We start from the raw sequence: 19,467 nt of genomic DNA, 5'->3' as shown, positions 1-19,467 counted from the left end.
ACGTGATATCTGCGGGCTGCAAGGATGATTAAGATTTTTCTAATGATCTGGCAAACTTTAGAGAGATATTTTCTGCAGCAAGCTTGCCGTATAAAGTGATCATTTTAATTTATATGGAGTGGAGATATGGATATTTTCTAACAGATGGTTTGCAAACAAAAATGATTTTTTTGTTTTTATCAAACTCCATGATGAAGAAATAATTCTTCAATTATATTTCCCAGTTGATAAACGTGAGGACATGGAGAGGAGAAACATCCATCAGTGTAGTACTTTTCAAAATATTCACGGGTATTCAAATCTTAATGCACCTCGAATTACAATATCTTGCAAAAATATAATATTATTTCCGAAAATCATCGCGACCATTTCGGGTGGACCATCGGTGAACCATTTCAGGCAGTCACTATAAACATGCATCGTAGCTTGAAGAAATTCATGTTAAATAATCCGTATTCACTAAGTCAACTACGAACAGTGCATCATCAAATCATCTATGTAAAACCTTACGAACATATCAGTTGATAAGACAGTAAAGGGCACAAATAAATTTTTAGCCGGTATTCAGTGAGGAGCCCCAGAAATAACTTCCAATAAAATCAAAAAGGATTTAATTTCGTGATATACCTCAATAGTCTCAAAAATTAACGAGCGGACTTATCCTTACCCTTGCTCTTGCAGGCGGATGAATAACCAATTCAACCACCGACTAAATATTAAATAAAAACCAGGCATATTTTGTATGAAATTTTTTATTAAAGTTTTTTTAAAAAAGCACTATACAAACGAAGGGACGCTTCTCACATTTCGACATGCGATGTGCGTCAAAAGTGTATAAAAATATCGGGGACAAGGAAGGGTGGTAAAAAAAATAGGAGTGGCAAAATAATTAGGAAGCATTCCGTGGGCTGACCACTGTGCTTAACTGTTTTGAGACCCGTGTGATCCATTGGTTGGTTAGTTAATGGTTGCTTTTCTCAAAGCATTCATTTAGTAGGACGGTGCACCGTAGGAGGAGGAGGGTATTCTGGCGGGAGCCCCGTATTGGCCGGATGGGACTCCGTAGGAAGACGACGGGATGGAGGCGATCGAGGCGGTGTGCTGCTGGCTGAATTGACCGACTTGGATGCCGGGGCGGATCTCACCGAGGATGATGCCGACGGCACCTCCGTGACCACCACGGTAGTAGGATGAGTCACCGTGTCCGACGGAGGAGACTTCGTTCCTTTCGAGAATCTGCCTAACCTGCTCCAGGACTGCGGGGTCCACGCTGAGACCTTCCTGGGTCTGGAATCCACCTCCGGAGGAGATGAATCCACCGCCTCCAGAGTGGCTGTATCCTCCGCCTCCGATATGTCCGCCGCTCGGGCGGTTGTAGCTGTAGCCGGACGGGGGTTCGGCGTACACACAGCCGACGAGGGCGGCCACGAAGCACTGGAAGTGGCGGAAGGGCAAAATGTGTTCATTTACTCGTTAATTCATTTGATTTGCTGCTAATAGAAACGGCTGGTTTATATGTTCCGACCTCAGTCTCTGATAGCTTTTGATCTGACTCTCGTCTACCGCTTAGGGAATCACCTCTCAGTTGCCTTCATTGTGGGGATCTGCTAGATAGGGTAGTTTAGTGGGTAACGTTCTCATTTGCCTACCCAGGATCTGTTCGTTCTTTTTGATCGCTTCTATGGCCTTCTTCTGGGGATATGTCTATTTAAAGGACCGCAAGTCTTGAATTCCATAAAAATGTGATTCGTTCGATGACGATTCGTTCCCGGGAAACGGCCATAATTTAATCAATGAAGACAATCAACTCAGAAATGTTGAAGAGAAAGGCACCAGGGTTGAGATCTTATCTCCCAGAAGATTCCGAATGGAATCATTCAGACTAAATGTCGCCGGAGACTTGAACGCGCGTAATTCTCACCATGTGACGGATATGTGTAGGGAAAAATCTCATTGAACGGAGTCAAATAGTTAAGTTCCAAATTCAATCGGAAAATATTTACAAGGTGATAAAATTTACGAGATACATAGAGTAATATTTCTTTAAATATCGAAAATAGTCATATTTAATCAAGCACCTGCATTAATGAATGAATCTCACAATTTAAACAATTAAATCCAGATCGTGTATTAGTAAAATATATTGCCAATCCCATTTACAGAGTGAGCTTTTAATTCTTGGAATAAAAGCTGGCGAGAATTCCCCCCTCCCCCTCATGTCAAGCCACAAGCTGGTGCCAAAAGCATGCCGATTGACTTGCAAATTCTTTCGCTTTTTGGAAAGTTTTACCCCCGGGAAGGTTTCCCATCGTTCACGCCGTGTAAAGATCCATCTCCCCCCTGCAGCTGCTGCGGGAACTTGCCAGCTTTCACCACTTGCGTCCGCAAATCGTTCGGAAGGAAGAGAAATTCCTCGCAATTTTGGATGAATCATTTAACGCGATTAGGGAAGCTCCGAGATGACGTCATTTCCGTCTCGAACGGCCAAATGAAAAAATATTAAGTCTTTCGAATGCAAACGCCTTGGATGATAATCGAACAGAAATGAGAGGCGTAGGATTAACACGGGAAAGTGTATTCAACGCTTCAGGCGGCCCACAAGCTAAAGATCTTTGACGCGCAGGAAAAGAGTAAGGAAAACAACGAGGAGAAATGGCATTGTTCCGAGGGTGACGCGGCAGGTATCTTGCCTCGTTAAATGAAAAAGAAAGAGGATTCCAGTGATCACGATTCTGAAAGTGCCCATAAATTTCTTAGACGGTCGCTGTTGCAGCAGAGATGACACTGAACCCGGAGAAAGTTGACTTGAGATGTGGGCATGCACAAGAAACCATAAAGACTCATCCGATGAGGGCACTTGGACATTTGCTACGGCTTTCTCCAATCTTCGACGTTCTCTTACTATCATACATAGAAGCAATAAAGGTCGTAACCAACCAGAAACACTTTCTCCACCTCGCTACGATTCTGAGATAGTTAATTAAATCAATTGACGTCTAAATTTAGGATATCATAAAATGCTAGCCAGTAAACCTCTCTTTTCTCCCATACACACATAATTAACCCTCGATAGACGAAAGCCATATTATAAGAGCTAATTCGACATTTGGAAGATTAAACTAATCCGTTTCAAGGTAAATATAATTGATCTCCAAGTTACGTATAATGACTACGGCGGGGAATCTATGAGCACTATAAATCTAGAAAAATGGCAGATAAATAAAATGCTTATTGTCAGGAAAAGAAAGGAGAAGGAAAAGACTGCCATTGCGCTTCGTTTTCTCCTAGTCTTGAAAAATTACATTGAATTCATGTCCAATCTACTCAGTTAATGCGAAGGCTAAACTAAAGTATTACTCGAAATATTTTCTCTCAGTCACCACTGCATACTTTCAAAACTGCTTTAGAGCAAAATAATCCACAAAACAGTCGTGCTTATCCTGAGGACGGCAATCCACGAACAAATCCGCGACGGGAACACGTTTAGAAACCAGCGAGCTAGGAGAGGGCGTGCTACAGAGACTGAGGTTTATCCATTCTTCCGAGTGCGGTTCTTATGGTGAACGTTCGTATCCTTACCAGTGCCAGGGTCTTCATGATGCTTAAGGATTCCTCCGGGAGCTCCGATAAACTTGAGAAAAGGTTGGTAGGTGAGTGTGAGGAACTCAAATCCACAGTTGGTTTATATATCCCAGCTGGCGGGCCGATGTGAAAGGTAGGGCGGGGGATGAAGGGGGGGGGCAGAGGAGAGGGAGGACACGGGGTAGGGGGAGGGGTCCTGGGCTATGAAGGGGAGGTGGGAAGATGGGGATGGGAGGGCACTGGAGCGGTGGATTGGGGGGGGGGAGAGAGAGAAGGGATGAGCACAAGGGGAGAGGAAGGGACATTAGAGAGAGAGAGTCCAGGTGAGAGTGAGAGTTCGGGGAGGAGTAAGAAGGGTTTGGGAGGGGAGGGAAAGGGAGGGTGTTATTATTATTTTTTTCGAGGCTTCTGCAATGCCGCTACACTCTCGACCCCGTCTCTTCCCCCGCATTCCTCCCCCGCGGGGTCTGTGTGGAGGGGGGTGGAGGAGGTGGAGAAGGGATTTCAAGGGGGAAGGATGGTGGGAAGGGTTGCGGAGGGAGAATGGGAGAGGCAGAGACTGAGAGATGCCTTCCTCATGGTGGCCAAAGTGGGAGTATCTCCGCCTCTTCCCGGGGGAAACGCGACGGGTCTCCCCGCAGACCGAGACACCTGCGGCTCCCCCACTCCGAAGGCACCAAAAATCCACCTTCGGACGTCTCGCTACCCTCCTCTCGGGTCGTGCCCCATTGTTGGACGTGGTCATTTGCACCCGCACGGATTGTCGCAACGGCCACCTTCCCGCAGTGTCCCCCTCCTCCTCTTGCTTATTTTTTTCAGCTCTCAAGGGAACAATTTACTCGCTTCGTTCATTTTACACTTTCCTTCCGCTCCATTGTGGGCTCCCGGGTGATGATGGCCTGAGGACGTCATCCAAATGCAGTAACATCTCATCAATCGAATGGCGAGCCACCGGTTATGGCATGGGCTCTCTGAGTCATTACTCAATCGCAAAGAGTGCAAGCGATGTAACGGAGCGGGAATGGCGAGCCAGCCAGCAGCAATTATCACTAGAATTGGTTTTCCAAGCTGGCAAGCTGTCCAGTTTTCCAATACATACGCGTTGAAATTATATCTATATATCTATTCATTAGCGTCAACTAATTCGTACATTAATTTTTTGGGTGATCCAACGACTTAAATTTTAACTAAACACCATCCGTACAATTGAAACGAACTACGAACGTTGGACGAACGTCGAAATCCATGTCGAAGCACGGGTTCAATTCCGAGGCCTTATAGACATTATTATGGCGTCATTTCTTATGATGAAAGAAATGTATGGATACATAAAAAAATTGCTAGCTTTCTGTAATATGTAACAAATGCATTTGGCATGTAATAAAACATGAAATAAAAAAATACTCCTTTGGTATAAGGATGTGATTATTTTTCACTGTCCGTCGTTTGCATAACTAAAAAGTATTGAGATCGCCATTGGCCAAGAAAATAAATAGAATAACCACACATTGGTGATATTTTAAGTGGAAAAATGTAAAAAAAGGGTAGGTTTACGGGAGGATTGGAATGTAAAATTAAATAACATCAGAACATGCCGTTTTATAAGAGAGACCAAATGAAATTTCACCGGGTGCAGAATATCTGTTTTAGTAAATGAAAAACATTCGGAGGATCCTGAAATGAACGTATTTCAGTCACTCGTTTCGCCTTTGTTAACATTAAATGTATATTTTTTACTTACCCATGCCAAATTAATAACCACTAACACTCATGATATTGTTGACATATTTATTTTTGCTGTAAAAGTATAAGTAGTCTTTAGGCTTCATTACATTAAACTAATTTTCAGTCCATTGTGCAATACCTGCTCCTACATCCTGATAGTATGCAATGGAGACGTGGCTATTTTATAGCAAAAAAACAGAGGTGGACAATAAAATCATAAAACGATTGCTCAAAAAGTTTTTTAAAAATGTAACCGATTTTCAAGGCAGTGAAAGTCGAAAATGAAGAATTTTAAGTAATAAACCGCCGTTGACTTTCTCATCTGTCCTATTCATTTTTCATAATTAACCAGAAATAAAATGAATCGAGCGTAGGAATAAGATGTTCACATTTCCAACCAGTAGATATTTGATAGGTTTACCTGATCCAAATAAAGCATAAGTTACATTTAAATAGTACCTATTTTAAATGGCGCACAAAAACCTAGGTGTACCGATAATATAACCTACCATTGCACCTATAAAAATTTAAACTCACGCCTAGGGAAATGTTTCTCTTATTGTATTTACATTATTACGCGTATTACAATATTTACCTTGATAGCAGCGTCACCAACTTAACTGATGATAACGCTGAACATTGTGCGGTGACATAGTGGGAACTGTTGAGAAATAAACTGACAAACCCGGGATCGTATCTGGTTATATTCTCCGTAATGCTTAACCACAAAATAGACTTTCCTTGGCCTTTAAGATTTATATTAGAGAAACAATAGGCGGCGTAAGGAAATGACGACCTTCTCCCTATTTAAATACGCTATTTCACGCGCAGCAACACTTAACTCCGAGGTGAGCTTTTGTATCCTCTTTTCCGATAGAGAACCATGCTTGAGTGCACAATCACCGTTTGTTTGAATTTATTATTTGAAAATGAGTCGCGGAAAACGAGCTTAACTTCAACTGTAACTTATAGCCTTCATACCCTTCTGTGGTAATCCTTAGTGTGTAGGAACTCTTTCAACTTTTAGTCCTTCAAATGGCCGTTCAACAGGTTCAAAATTGCTTTGTAGAGTTTGATGTTGTTGTTATTTTTACTTTTGTTAGTTGTTATTTTTTTGCTTTTATATATATATATTTATTTTTTACTTGTTAATATTATTTTACTTTACATTATTAAAACGGTTATATTGCAAAAAAATTACAAAACACACTCTGTCACTTATTCGAATATTCATCACTTCCACAAAGTGACGTTTGAAATTACAAAGTTTATTTCAAAAACATCGACCTTCGAAAGAAATATTTGCGTCGAGAGGATTCATTTGTAACAGTTTTCCTCGTTTCATCTGCCATTTATGCATAAGGAGGTCAGTGTCATAATCCTTGTTCACTTCTCTTTGCTCAGACTACCCGATGTTCGTCAAAATTTGACGATGTCATTAGTTCTGTTGTCAATCATGAAAATTCAGATTAACCCGTATATTTCTTGCAATGCAAGCGTACTAATTTCAGGTTTTCAAATAACAAATGTTAGGTTTTACGTAAAGTCCAACTCTAGACCTATCGCATGGAAAGAATGGAGAGAGAAAACCTTAGTGGAGGATATAATTGCTGAAATTATTAAACAACCAGAGATGATAATATTTGATTGAATAATCATATCAAAAGGTAAAAAAATTGATCGTTTTCATTTTCACTTTAACTGAAAACACTGATACTCATTCGGATACTTTAGCGATGAAAGTAATACTCGTGTTACCCCAATCGCCTAAGCATTATTCAAATGATAAATAATTTTTTAAATCAGAAAAATTGACTATTGTCCAACTATGCTCTTTATGTTATTCATTAATTTTAGAATTAACTTGTCGATGGAGTATACAGACATCAAAAATGATTTGGCCTACAGGATTAGTACTTTAACTTGATGACAAAATCTTGCCACATCTTCCATCCGATTTATAGCAGCAGCAGTGTTTTAAATTCTTCGACAGGTAGGCCACATAAAGTTGTACGTCATTTATCAAAGAGAAAACATCACGGCAGAGCACATCAATACTCCTTGCGAGATCTAAACGTGAGATCTGCGGTAATCTCATTAATATGCCAGTAAAAAGAACACTCGAATTGCAATCATTGAAAAATTAATATTAGAATGTACATTTTAAATGTCTTTAACAAGTGTAAACGCAAACATAGGAAGAGAAGCCACGTTGAATCTACGGCAAGTGAAGAACTAGAAATAGAGGAGATAACTTCAGGCGTCACTTTCTGGAAACGATACTTTGTGGAAACTTTGTGGAAGTGTTTCTTTTGCAACTAGAAATAGGTTATTTAAGCTTACCACCGCAATCCAATAGTGAAAAACTGCCGATAACAATTTAAAACCATTAAACAGCAATATTTATTTATCTGCAAATCATAAATTGAAAACACTAAAAAAATTAGAACATTAAAGAGAAAATAGTGGACTCACAAGTTGCATTATAGAAGTAAATGCGTAATCTAAATGATATTTCAAGAAAGAGATTCTAACTAAGTCTTTTAACTGGGTCCCTAATTTTAAGTTCTGAAAATGTATTGAAATATAATTGCAAATGAAAATCCAATAACTAGTTGCAACACGATGTCATGAGGAACCACAATAAGGAAATACCGTTGTGGTATAGATTTTAGACCTGTTCTGGAACAGGGGGTGAATTTTTACCCCAAAGACATTACCACGGAGGTGTTATTCCAGTGGGTAGAGAGATGGGCCCGAGATCGGTAATACCTTTTGACGCCTACAGCTTCAGCAAAACGGTATACTTTTTCGGGGACTAGATCATCCTGCAAAACCACAGGTGGCATAGGGAAATAACTGCTTCCCTTTCCACTCTGATGTGTGAATTCAACACACCTTTGGGCTATGTGAGTTCTTCCCTTACTTATCAAACCAACCATCGGTTGGGTTAGTGTAGTTCTGGTTAAATATTACTACGAATCCGAAAACTCAAAGTTTTTCATTATAAAAGCACCTCATATGTACTAGTTACTTAGTTCCTACAGTGATATTTAAACATTTTGATTGGAGATGGAATGTTGCAGACTGATAGAGAGGAGATGACGTTAGGCAGGGGGAGAAAGAGAATAGGCATGCTGGACGGAATGAAAGGGAGAAGGCAGGGAGTGGAATTGAAGAAGGGTTCTTTGTAGTGCAGGCTGTCTTGTGGTATGAATCGAAGAAATATAGGAAAGTTGATTTTGTGTTCATTCAAATCTACCTTAAATGGTAGACTACAAAAAATAATAATGGTTATCTAATATGAGCACGCGGGTCACAGTAGTCCAGAGGTAGAGCGGTGAAATATTGATCGGAGGGTCTGGGTTGGATTCCCGAGCACGCCTCTTTGGATACCATCAGCTGTGTGATTTTTCGGGTACTAAATCTTCCTAGGAAACATTAGCACAACCAGAAACCAAGGCACAGGGAAAGGAGCTTACCTCCCTACCCTAGTATGTGAATTTCACACACCGTCGAGCTTAGTACTAGAACATTACCTACCAAACTGGCTTTCGGGTTATTTGCTCTGTTAATGGTTTTTTAAATTAAGAATATGATTTAAAAGAAAAACACATATGACAGGTAAATATGGTGAAAAGAATATAAATGCATGTACTTAAATGATGCTATTGCTTTTCAATCAATTCATATTCACCAAATTATTCAATCCGTTATGAGCTTCTGAGCTGGATTTATGACCGTTGAGATACTTCTATTCTGGCTATTGATCACTGTTGTATCTAATAAAAAACGCCCTTATGTCACTACTTTGATCGTACAGGAAAGTAACGTTGACGAATATAGCTGCCTAAACAAATGTACTACTGAATCACACTACTAACAGTAACTTGTGTAACAGAAGTGAGACCTCCACTGCTCTGTAGAATTTATGGAAGGGAATTAACAGGGCATAGCCATACGTATGTATAAAGGGACGTGGTGAATAGAGATAGACGCCTATAGACGCCATTGGCTTCTCCTAGACTCATTTTTCGGGAACCAGACCTTACAGGGAAACCTTGAGCGGGTCAACAAAGAAAGGAACTGGCTTCGTATTCTGAGTAATGAATTTCACACGATGTTTAGGACTTAGCACTGGGTGAGCTCTACCCTTACCTATCCCACTGACCTTCGTGTTCATAACTTCGATTTTTAATTATATCTATGAATCAAGCTCATGATTAAGAATTAATATTTTCACCAATTTTAATAAATTAAGCTTATTCTTCGAGAAAATTGGACAGGGTGAAATAAACTCATTATTATTCATCACGTGTTTGTTTAGGAAAAACTGATTTAGTCCGGTAAAAAGAGTGTACCTAATACTTTTCTTAGATAATGCAACTTAAACAACTTTCGGTCCAAAAACTGGTTTTTGCAATGTCAGGTTAATTTTCAGGGGTAAAACATCGATTCAAATTTCGCCAAGTTCAAGAGAAAGTATGTACCTGGTAGTGTCGCCAAAGCATCCAAACCGGTAGTATTGAAATAAATGTAATGCGGAAATACACATAGTTTACTTATTACAGTGGCAATGAATTTTTCCAGGTCGAGAATGAGGCTGTTGAATTCAGAGGAAGCACCGACCAGATTGCTCGAAAAGGAAGCCAGAAAAATAACAACTCTAATCCAATTTGCATTACGATACAAATACGGCTATTTTTCATCTACGAATACACAACGCTGATAAATTTCAGGACCTATAATAAAAATAATGTCACGGAGAACAATTATAGATTCAAAACTGGTGAATAAATCCCTTTAGACACACATTAGTTAAAATTTTCTTTTCCCAATGTTCATTTCCTGGAAATTTTTCTTCCTGTGACACCCACTGATTGTAAAAACCACATATCAACCCGGAACAATGAGACAGGCGAGGCCTATGATGTACTCTATACATATAATTCAATGGTCAAAAGTACAAATCCTACGCGAAAAATGCATCTATTTGGTACGCTGGATGAAAAAATATGAAAGTGAAAGCAAGGGTACGCCAAATTGTCACCGGCCACGCATAGTGGACGAATCAGATTTATCGCAGGAAACTTTTTCTGATCGAAATCCGATTAGATGGTCCAGGAGTACTGAGGCAATAAAAAACGTAACGGTCAACCATGAAATACATTTCCCCCCAGCATAAAATATGTCATTACAACAGACGTATAATAGCTCAACACGTTTTCATCAGCACCAGAATCTGATATATTAGCGTCAAATACAGTGTTCATTAGAAGGTATAAAAAGATGCTTTTGGTGAAAAGACATTCAGTCGTTTCAGAATAAAAATATTAAATAGGAGTAACGATTTGAATTGGTAAGGCGACAAATGGATTGATTACAGTTCCCACACTCTCACAATTTATTTCTATCAATGTGTGCGAGATTCTGAAAATTGAGCGTATTTTTGTGATTATCACTCTGTGCCATGAGTAAAAACTTCAAATTGAAAAAATATCATTAATTTACTAACATAATGACTGGTTCCAGAAAACGTAAAGTATATTTCCACATAAAATATACTCTGTTTCTCGAGCTCAACGATGATTACTATTTTTTACCGTTTCAGTCATGAAGAGACGACTTCAACAGGGAAATAGTTAGCATTTAAAAAAAGGGACATTGCGGTTGAGTTATCCAAGAATTAATGTTCGAAAAAAAATCCAACATAAATATGGCTTTATTATGCCCGGACACTTACTCTGGTTTTGTCACTTAAATTTTTTTAAAATTCAAAATGATATTTTCCCCTAAAATCTATGAACTAAAACGATGTTGATTGATTAATGTTTATATTTCGTTGATTCACAAATTATTACAGTATATGGTCACTTTAAATACAGAATTAGACTGCATCTCTCAATAATAATCCTAGAAAACTTAATGACACGCTTGGGAAGGTAAAAGGTCAATCGTTCGCGACCGACCCACCTGATCTTTAAGCATTTTAATGACACTTGACTATTAGTTATTTTATCGCTATAGTGACTAGAAGCGTTTCACACCGTATCAAGTTCAAGATAAGGCTGATTAAGACAGTGAGCAATTTGGTGTTGCAAAACCGATTCATGTGGGCATAATTTCATAATGTCAAAAACAAAACATTTTTTTATATGTTGAAAGAATAAAAACTCTAATTTTGACTTCGACCCAATGGTCCCCCTTCTTTCTATACTTATTTACAAATCAGAAATTTTTACATTTATACTTAAAGACTTAATAACATAATCAGTTTTCTATACTAAATATCCATCAACTTTTCCATTATTTTCTATGCAGGAGTACTGAAAAAAATAGGACCAGACTGTCAATGCCTAATTAGTAAACGCTTGTTATGGACTAGGCATTCGGCTACAGTTGATCAAGATCAAGAAAGAAACTCCTCATGAACATCAACCTATTTAATGTGAATCAATCAGCGATAGGGATTTAAATCCTGTTACGGACGGGCTTAGTGCACAAAGAAAGATATTGAAAATAAAGTCGCAGGATATGCAATCAGCCGAAAGATCCCGTATTTTTTTTCGCAAATGACCGCTTCAAATCGCCACTATTTAAGCATTCCCCGACTATAGGCTGAACGTAAAGGTCCGTTCCAGGATTTTTATTAGGTATTTTGGAACCTATCAAGGTGCCACTACTTTAGCGAATTCTGCTGAAGGAATATGACTGAAAGGCATACTATGTAATGGACAAGTCATTTTCATACTTCCTTATCCTCATAAATATCTACTTAATCTCTTAAATTACTCCCACAGGCCCATAACGTTATAATATAAAAGCCACCTTCTAATAATCATCTCTCATATCTTAAGAGGAGAAGAGATCTGCCAAAAATCTTACCTATTTATGAGCAAGGGCGAAAATGTTATTCCTCCATCAATTGAAATTATGAAAATATCTCGGCTAGGTGTAGGGAATGTGAATTAGAATTACATCCTAACAAATTTGCAGCAATGAGCTTTTGAAGAATAATGAATGCGAAACACAACATTGATGCACAAATAATGAGATTAAATAAATTAATTCTTTACAAGTCGATGGATCACGTTTTTGCCACCCTTACCACCGATCTTTAATGGGTGAATGTAGGGAGAGAATATGCGGGTCACCTTGGCTTCGGAAAGAACTTTGGTTGTGTAAGGCGAGTTATAGGAAGATGAAACTAAACTCAAAGGGGGTATTTTGTTTTCGGTGTTTTTTTCATATTAATGTATTGCCAATATCTGATATTTATCGGCTAACGGGTATGTTATTTATTTTATAAAGTTCAAAATTTGCTAAAAATATTACGAGACAAAAGTATGTACAATTAGGTTATCGAAAAGACATAGAAAGGGAACCATTCCTTCAGGAAGGGATCGAGAGACATATAACATGAAACTTTTAAATACCCCCAAGCTTACCTGTGACATCCCGTGTATTATATGCCAGTCATGCCATATAGGGTCACGATCATTGCAAAGAGCATTGGAAAATAAGCATGATAGGCATGGGATGAAGATCAATGCGTAAAAAACAAAGGTTATTATTAACAAAGTAGTAAGGATATAAGAAGAAGAATTGCGTTTGGCGAAGCAGCTTTCACAAGGAGGCGGAAATGTATGAGTAATGATGTTGAGTAAGGATGTTAAGAAAATGCTCGCGAAAAACTTGATATGGAGCGTGGTTTTCTACGGCGCGGAAAGTTGGTCTTTGAAGCAAGATGGTAGGCATAGATAGAAGGCTTTGAGATGTGGATGTGCAGAAGAATTGAAAAAGTGAAATGGAGAGAAAGGAAAACAAATGAGAAAGTGCTAGGTATGGTGGAGCAGGAGTGAGGATGTTGGAGAAATCCAAAGGAGGCTGGAAAGGCGAATTTAGAGTATTTCAATTGGGGATGGAATGCTGAAGATTGTGATAGAAGGGAGAACGTTAGTCGAGCGAGACAGGAAGAGGAAAAGGTGAGACAGTGGTGGGAAGGAATGAATGGAGATGGAAAGTTTGCGGCATTAAAGAACTAATAAATATTTAGTGGAACGTCAGGGTGAGTGTTATTTGACGAAAGTAAGAAATGTAGTGATGTTCAGTCTTTGTCCATCCGAAACCTACCTTGAAAGTTAGACTATCATATAATAGTAATATGCGTCAGAGTAGACACGGCTAAAATAAATAAATCACTTCTTCATAGCATATGATATTGAGTTAACACTCACGGAATGGTGTGGAATGAAATAACACGACTCCGAAAATGTTACAAAGTTAAAATATATTTTGAGGAAGTTATATTGCGGGAAACATGGCTATAAAGAACGGGCCGAATCATTTACGAAAGAGGCAAGAGAATTCCAAGTGTTTTATCGATTAAGTTAAGACAAATACTTTCAAGAAAAATGGTAACTCGCGTCGCGAAACTCCGCAAAGTGGCTTAGGGGAGTTACGCGACGTGATTTTATGAGGCAAAGGCGGTTATCCACTGTGGCGGAGTATGGACGAATTATTAGCGCCGTAAAGCGACGTAATTCACAAATGGTTTCAGACCTTAGTAAGTTCACTGGAAATATCGGGGCCATGAGTAACTTCGCAGAAGTAGGATAAACTAAAATTACGGAAAGGTGCCAGATTTAACAGTCCAAATTTGAACGGCCTGTCCGACCATGGGAGTGTAGAAACTGCTCTTGACAAGATACCAAAGTGGGATGGGAATTCCACTGGAAATCTTCCCGGAATTTAACCTGGGCTCTCTGGACGGGGATTCAGTACATCAGTCACCACAATTGAAAGTCTGTGAAAAAGAAGTCGCAATAAACGACTGCTTCTTATGACTGAGACGAAATGAATTCCTCAAGCACATATTATTCGAAAAATATGACATCTACCGTTAATTAAGGTCATATTCGTCCTTACTAATTATCATTTTAAATTATTGCAGTGATAATCTAATTATTAAATATTGATTTTACATTTATTTTGATTTTGAATATCAGCTATCTGCTTTACGCTACAACTGCACTTCCTGTTTTCCCCACAGTATTTCTTTCTTCAGTTCCTCATACTTCTTATCCATCTTTATTCCAACCAAAAGCCTATTCCCTTTCTTCTTCTAACCCGCTAAAGAAACATCTTTTCTTCTATTCTGACCTTTAACATTCACCTGCCTCTCAATATATCCTCCACCCACTTTCTCTGCTTTCTTTGAATTTCACCTATCAACTTCCTCTCATCCCTGACAATATTCATAACTTCGTCATATTCTTCCCCTCTGTCGAAATGGTTCTCTCAATTCATCTCTATACAGACGTCTCAATTATTATTCGCTCATAATCCTGCCCCAAAGATTAAGTTTCGCATTAATACAGCGTCTCGCTTCATATTGAAGTTTTAACAGATCGTTTTGTACGTAACTAATAATTTTCTAAAAGAAACAACTCTCATTTCAACATTTTTTTAAAATTTATGTTCAAGTATCAATTGAAATGTGGAACTTACTAAGTTTCTCACAAATTCTGCTAGAAAGAAAGTCATAAAACTCTAGATTCACGAGAAATACGACGTTCTGCGGCTTTGCGTGAAAATAGTGCAGTCTTCCGGATTCAAATTCGCTATAGTCAAATAATTTGGAATTTCGGCTATTATTAAAGCAATGGATGGCTAGCACTGATTTTTTATCACCACAGTGCAGCCATTGCGTGAAATAACGCCAGTATAGCTTTGCTGAATCTATGATTATATTACCCTGGAAGATCAGTTTGGTGCTGTGGTTGATGCTCTGCTTTCCCATCCCTAAGGCCCGGGTTGATATCCCAGCGGTGGCTGGATTTCCTTTTCTGATATCCCGATCCTCTTCTGGAGTATTACGTGAGAAGCACTTCAAATAAGAAGTTTGTCGGATGGGGTGATAAATTGTGTGACCCCTTGGCGCCATTTGTTAAGAGTAGACTAATGCATACGACATGTTTCTCTCCAACCATTCTAACCTCATTCCCTGAACACCCTATCTCTAATAAATTGCATACCTATCTCCAATGGCTCAAATCACGCCCTCTCATAACTGTTAACTCACGACACTACAGTTGTACGAAACTATTCGACTAAGTAACGTTTTATACTCAATACATTAGTGGTTATTTTTGTTGGGGCAGTTTTATCCCTCCTAGGAGTGAAGCCCTGATTTATAAATTTCAATGCATTTTCCTAGATTTCCAACATTATCCAGGCTTTTGGCGACCCCAAGGTTAAAATATTCTTCTTCGGGGTTAGGTTACATTCCGCCGTCAACTCTCCGTGTTGAGAGTTCCCTCGAGCCATTCTGCTTCCTGCTATTATACTTGAAGGGGTTCTATTTTTTTCTCATCCTCCACAGATCAGTTTTGCCCTTGCACAAGACAAGAGGTTCGCAGTCTTCTTCTATTCACTCCCTCTCACGTTCGATGAATGGAAGGATGCGACGACGTCTCTAACCAGAACAAGAACGGAACGGGAAAGGGATTCGTTGGCTGGGAGGGGGGAGAGAGGTGGGGAATTGCATAGAAAATCAGCGGGAAGAGAATGAGGGACAGGAGGGGATGGTGTCGGTGGGTGCGCTGCTTCTAGAAGTATGACGGGAGAAAGGGGGCAAGGCCGCAGCTAAAAAAAAAGAAGCCTCGCGTTGGGTTTACCAAACCTCACCTTCCATTTAAGAGAAATAAAAATAAACAAAAGTGCGTCTTGTTTATTTCCGAGAGTGTGGAAGCGTCGTAAATGGCGGAGAATGAGAGTGAGCCTAGGTCAGACGATGGCCTCGGGAATCAGGTGACGAGAGGGGTTCAAAGGACAATTAACTACTAAAGGGGATGGGTAGGGGGGCAAGGGAAGGAGGCGTTCGAGCGAAGGAGACAAATCTTCTTGCGCTCACAATTAAGGAAGCACTAAGTGAAAACCTTTGTGAGGAAACTGATGCCTGTGTTTCCTGCGCCTATGAAGACAAAAGTTGAATCGACCTCTTACGGAATCATGAAAAAACTGCAAATTGGGGCGTATTCTTAATCTGTTCTTAACATGCACCCATTTTAAAATTTGGCCTAGAATTAAACGAAGTGTCTCTGATTAACATGTTACGGAACCAGTGCCAGCAACAGGTTTTAAAAGAGTCGTGAGGAACCCGAAGAACACCAGATTTTGGATTAAATTATTCCTCGCTAAATTCAAAATTCGGAAAGCCCATAATGAGGGACAAACTATTATTTATTCCGAGAATAATTACGATTTACCCTTTTTTCATCACGGGTTATCAATCCGTGTTATCTGAAGGTTGGTTTGCAGCAGCTCTCCAAACTATCCTGTTCCTTAATAATTCCTCATGACTCCCTTATAGCTCATTTCACCGTGATTTTCCATTACCTGCTTCTTACAGTTCATCCTTGGCCTCCCTAAGAAATTCTTCTCCTCCACTTTTACTTTCATTGTGGTCTCCAGAAAATATGGTGCCTCGGGATATGTCCAATCGATTTCTCTCCTCTCTTCCATTTTATTTTTACCATCCTTCCGTAGCAATACATTTTCGTTGCATCCATTCCTCTTTTCTCTTCTGTTTGTAACGATCATGTCTCACACAAAATTAGACGCTATGGATAACTTTTGAAGAGTCGCTTCATTACGTCTATGCCAGCACCATTTGCCGTTGGTAGTTACCTTTTATGATAGAAAGCCACCTTCTCCACCAATTTTATTCTGCTTACTATATCTCTCTTGCTTCTTCATCACGAGTGAACTCTAAGTCTTCACGAAAATGGCAACCTTACCAGTATATTTTTCTCGTTACTTCCATTTGATCAGTAACGAATAATCCCTTGTAATAGTTACAGTAACATCATTATTTCAAAATCTGGAAAATTAATTTGTCACCGGGATAATATTGTATTTTGTCTTCATACCGAACAGTTTAGTAGTAGCCAACCTTGACGTTAACATCCTAAAATGGTACGCAATTCTGGGTATCCGTAAATGATTAAATCTTAGAAGTAAGATCAATTAACACGATATATAGTATAAGGTTGACCTATAAATAGATATTTAACCTGATGCTATTAGAATAGGTATGGCGAAATGATTATCCTTTCTCATACTTGAAATAATATGAACTTACCGAATATGTTGACGTTATAAAAAATCTCTTATCAAGATCCATAACTTGGACAAATTTTCCATATAAATGAAGATGGAATGCTTTATTTATTCATTTTTATCAACGTTATTGCAAATGCAACTCAAAATATTTAAAGGGTTTAATTCAGAAAGAAATTGCTTCCAGTTACAAACAGTTGGTCGAGTGATTTATACTCTCGATGTTATTTCAGAAAAAATCTAATTTAACGCTTAAAAAATAGTATGAAAAATAAGTTAAATGTGAGTTCATTAAAAGCTATCAACTTGTTTCCTGCATATTATTTTTGCAGTAATAGAACTGTTAAAATAAGATGCAGATGTGAATAGCATAAAATTCCCTCTTTGCAACGATAATAGGATCATTTAAATAGTAATACTCGTATGCAATTAAAATACATATTTTGTTATCTATCTTCTAAATTGGGCAATTCTTTTGGAAAGTTTCTAGGTGCAATTGTTGTTGAGTCTATTTTTTTTAAGACTGTGGAATCAAACAGACGTTAACAGCATTAGCGAAGGTTTGTGAAAACGCAAACTTGACGCTTCCATTTAGAGGCGTTTTCTTTGCAGATATCGTAACACGTTGAAGTGAAATCGCACTTAGGTTTCGAAACCAACAAACTGTAACAGCTCATACGGGTACTCGAATAAATATTTAATATTCCAGGGTTAGGGGAACTTACGAGGACGGTGCATATTCTTCTTACTAAAGCCAATATATGAAAAAGGTAATGTTCAAACTTCATCAATGGCTTCATCGATTTAATTATTTTGCACAATGTGTGGTGCAGGAAATTATGAGCGCCAGAGGTGAACGAATCTGTGCGGTGATCATATCAAAAGGTATTGTTTCCACAGCTATTCTAGTATTTTGGCACAATGCGTCACCCACACAATATAGCGAGGACGTGTGGCAGGTAGTGTCATACTACATTTTCAATGTCCCTTACGTTTTCACGGCTGGTTCTAGGACACGAGCCGTGAAAATGTGGAGGCTATAATTTGTAAATGTGAGGTAAATATTGTGTTGTTAGTTTTTCTCTCTTCCTTTATTGTGGGACCTCAGGATTAAAAACATCTGTTAGTAAAAATACTTTGTGCCTAATCACCAACAAGGGATACATTTTTTAGGCAGGATTAGAGGATTTGCCGCATAGAACATAACTTTGTACAGGAAAACTAGAGGAAAGATAGAAAGATACGATCGAAAAGATAACTAGACAGTTCAGGGAAAGGAAGGAGAATGAAAAGTTCGAAAGAAAAGGAAACAATGGAATATAGGAGAGATTATTATTTTTTGTTGTCCACCGTTTAGGGCTGGTTTTGGATGGACACAGACTGAGCATCTCTACATTTTTTAGCCCCACCTAACAAGGCAAATCCCGAGAACTCAATAGGCAATAAATAATCCTTCGATTCCAAAGTGCATTAGGTAGATGAAAAAATCAAATAGATGAAATGACATAAACACGAAGACGGAAGAGAAGAATAAATCGTGTTAACTTCGCTGCGCGAGAAGATGAAAGAGTTTTTAGGAGATAAAAAAATAAAATTAAACATAACGCGCAAGGGATGCGATAAGAAAGTTACCTAGGGAGCCGAAAGAGATTAACGGAAGATTAAGGGGAAAAACTTTGTGTCAAAGATATTAAAACCGATAGCTCATATATAAGGAGCGGATACTCTATGGGTCATGCTATCTTAGATCTTGAGCATATAGATAGCGAGACAGGAAAACCGTTGCGGAAGTGAAAAAGTTGGAATGGGCACTGCCCTCGAAAGAAGAATTCAGAGCAAATGCTAGATTTTTTAAATTTATCCTTAACGTTTGTGAGAAGTTTGGTCGGGAGAAAATGCAAAGTCAAAATAAATGGAGTTTAATACTCTGCAAAAGTAGAATATAAAACTAAATTAAACCGAGTAGAAATGGGTTTACAGCTAGATGCAGATCAGCATATGCTCAAGAAGGGGAGAATGACATGAGGCACGAGAGTG

The 19,467-nt window shown here is 38.8% G+C and overlaps 1 protein-coding gene across 1 annotated transcript; it reads right to left on the bottom strand.

The window, feature by feature from the left end:
* Positions 1–829: 829 nt before the first annotated feature.
* Positions 830–3,631, bottom strand: LOC139695382 (uncharacterized). The gene is made up of 3 exons (XM_071594111.1): positions 3,580–3,631; positions 1,210–1,434; positions 830–1,104 (listed from the first exon to the last, which is right to left on the bottom strand). Exons 1-3 carry the CDS (start codon positions 3,595–3,597, stop codon positions 991–993), a joined length of 357 nt encoding a protein of 118 aa, XP_071450212.1. The 5' UTR covers positions 3,598–3,631; the 3' UTR covers positions 830–990.
* Positions 3,632–19,467: the final 15,836 nt, after the last annotated feature.

Source organism: Hetaerina americana, unplaced genomic scaffold, assembly GCF_022747635.1.
Source record: "Hetaerina americana unplaced genomic scaffold, ioHetAmer1.1.p SCAF_6, whole genome shotgun sequence".
Taxonomy (NCBI): domain Eukaryota; kingdom Metazoa; phylum Arthropoda; class Insecta; order Odonata; family Calopterygidae; genus Hetaerina; species Hetaerina americana.
This window is presented reverse-complemented; position numbering and strand designations above follow the sequence as displayed.

Bases quoted from the DNA above. Each gene is read 5' to 3' on its own strand.
- LOC139695382 (XM_071594111.1), bottom strand. The intron at 1,105-1,209 runs GTCGGACACGGT...CAATTCAGCCAG, and splicing joins AAAGGAACGAAGTCTCCTCC to CAGCACACCGCCTCGATCGC.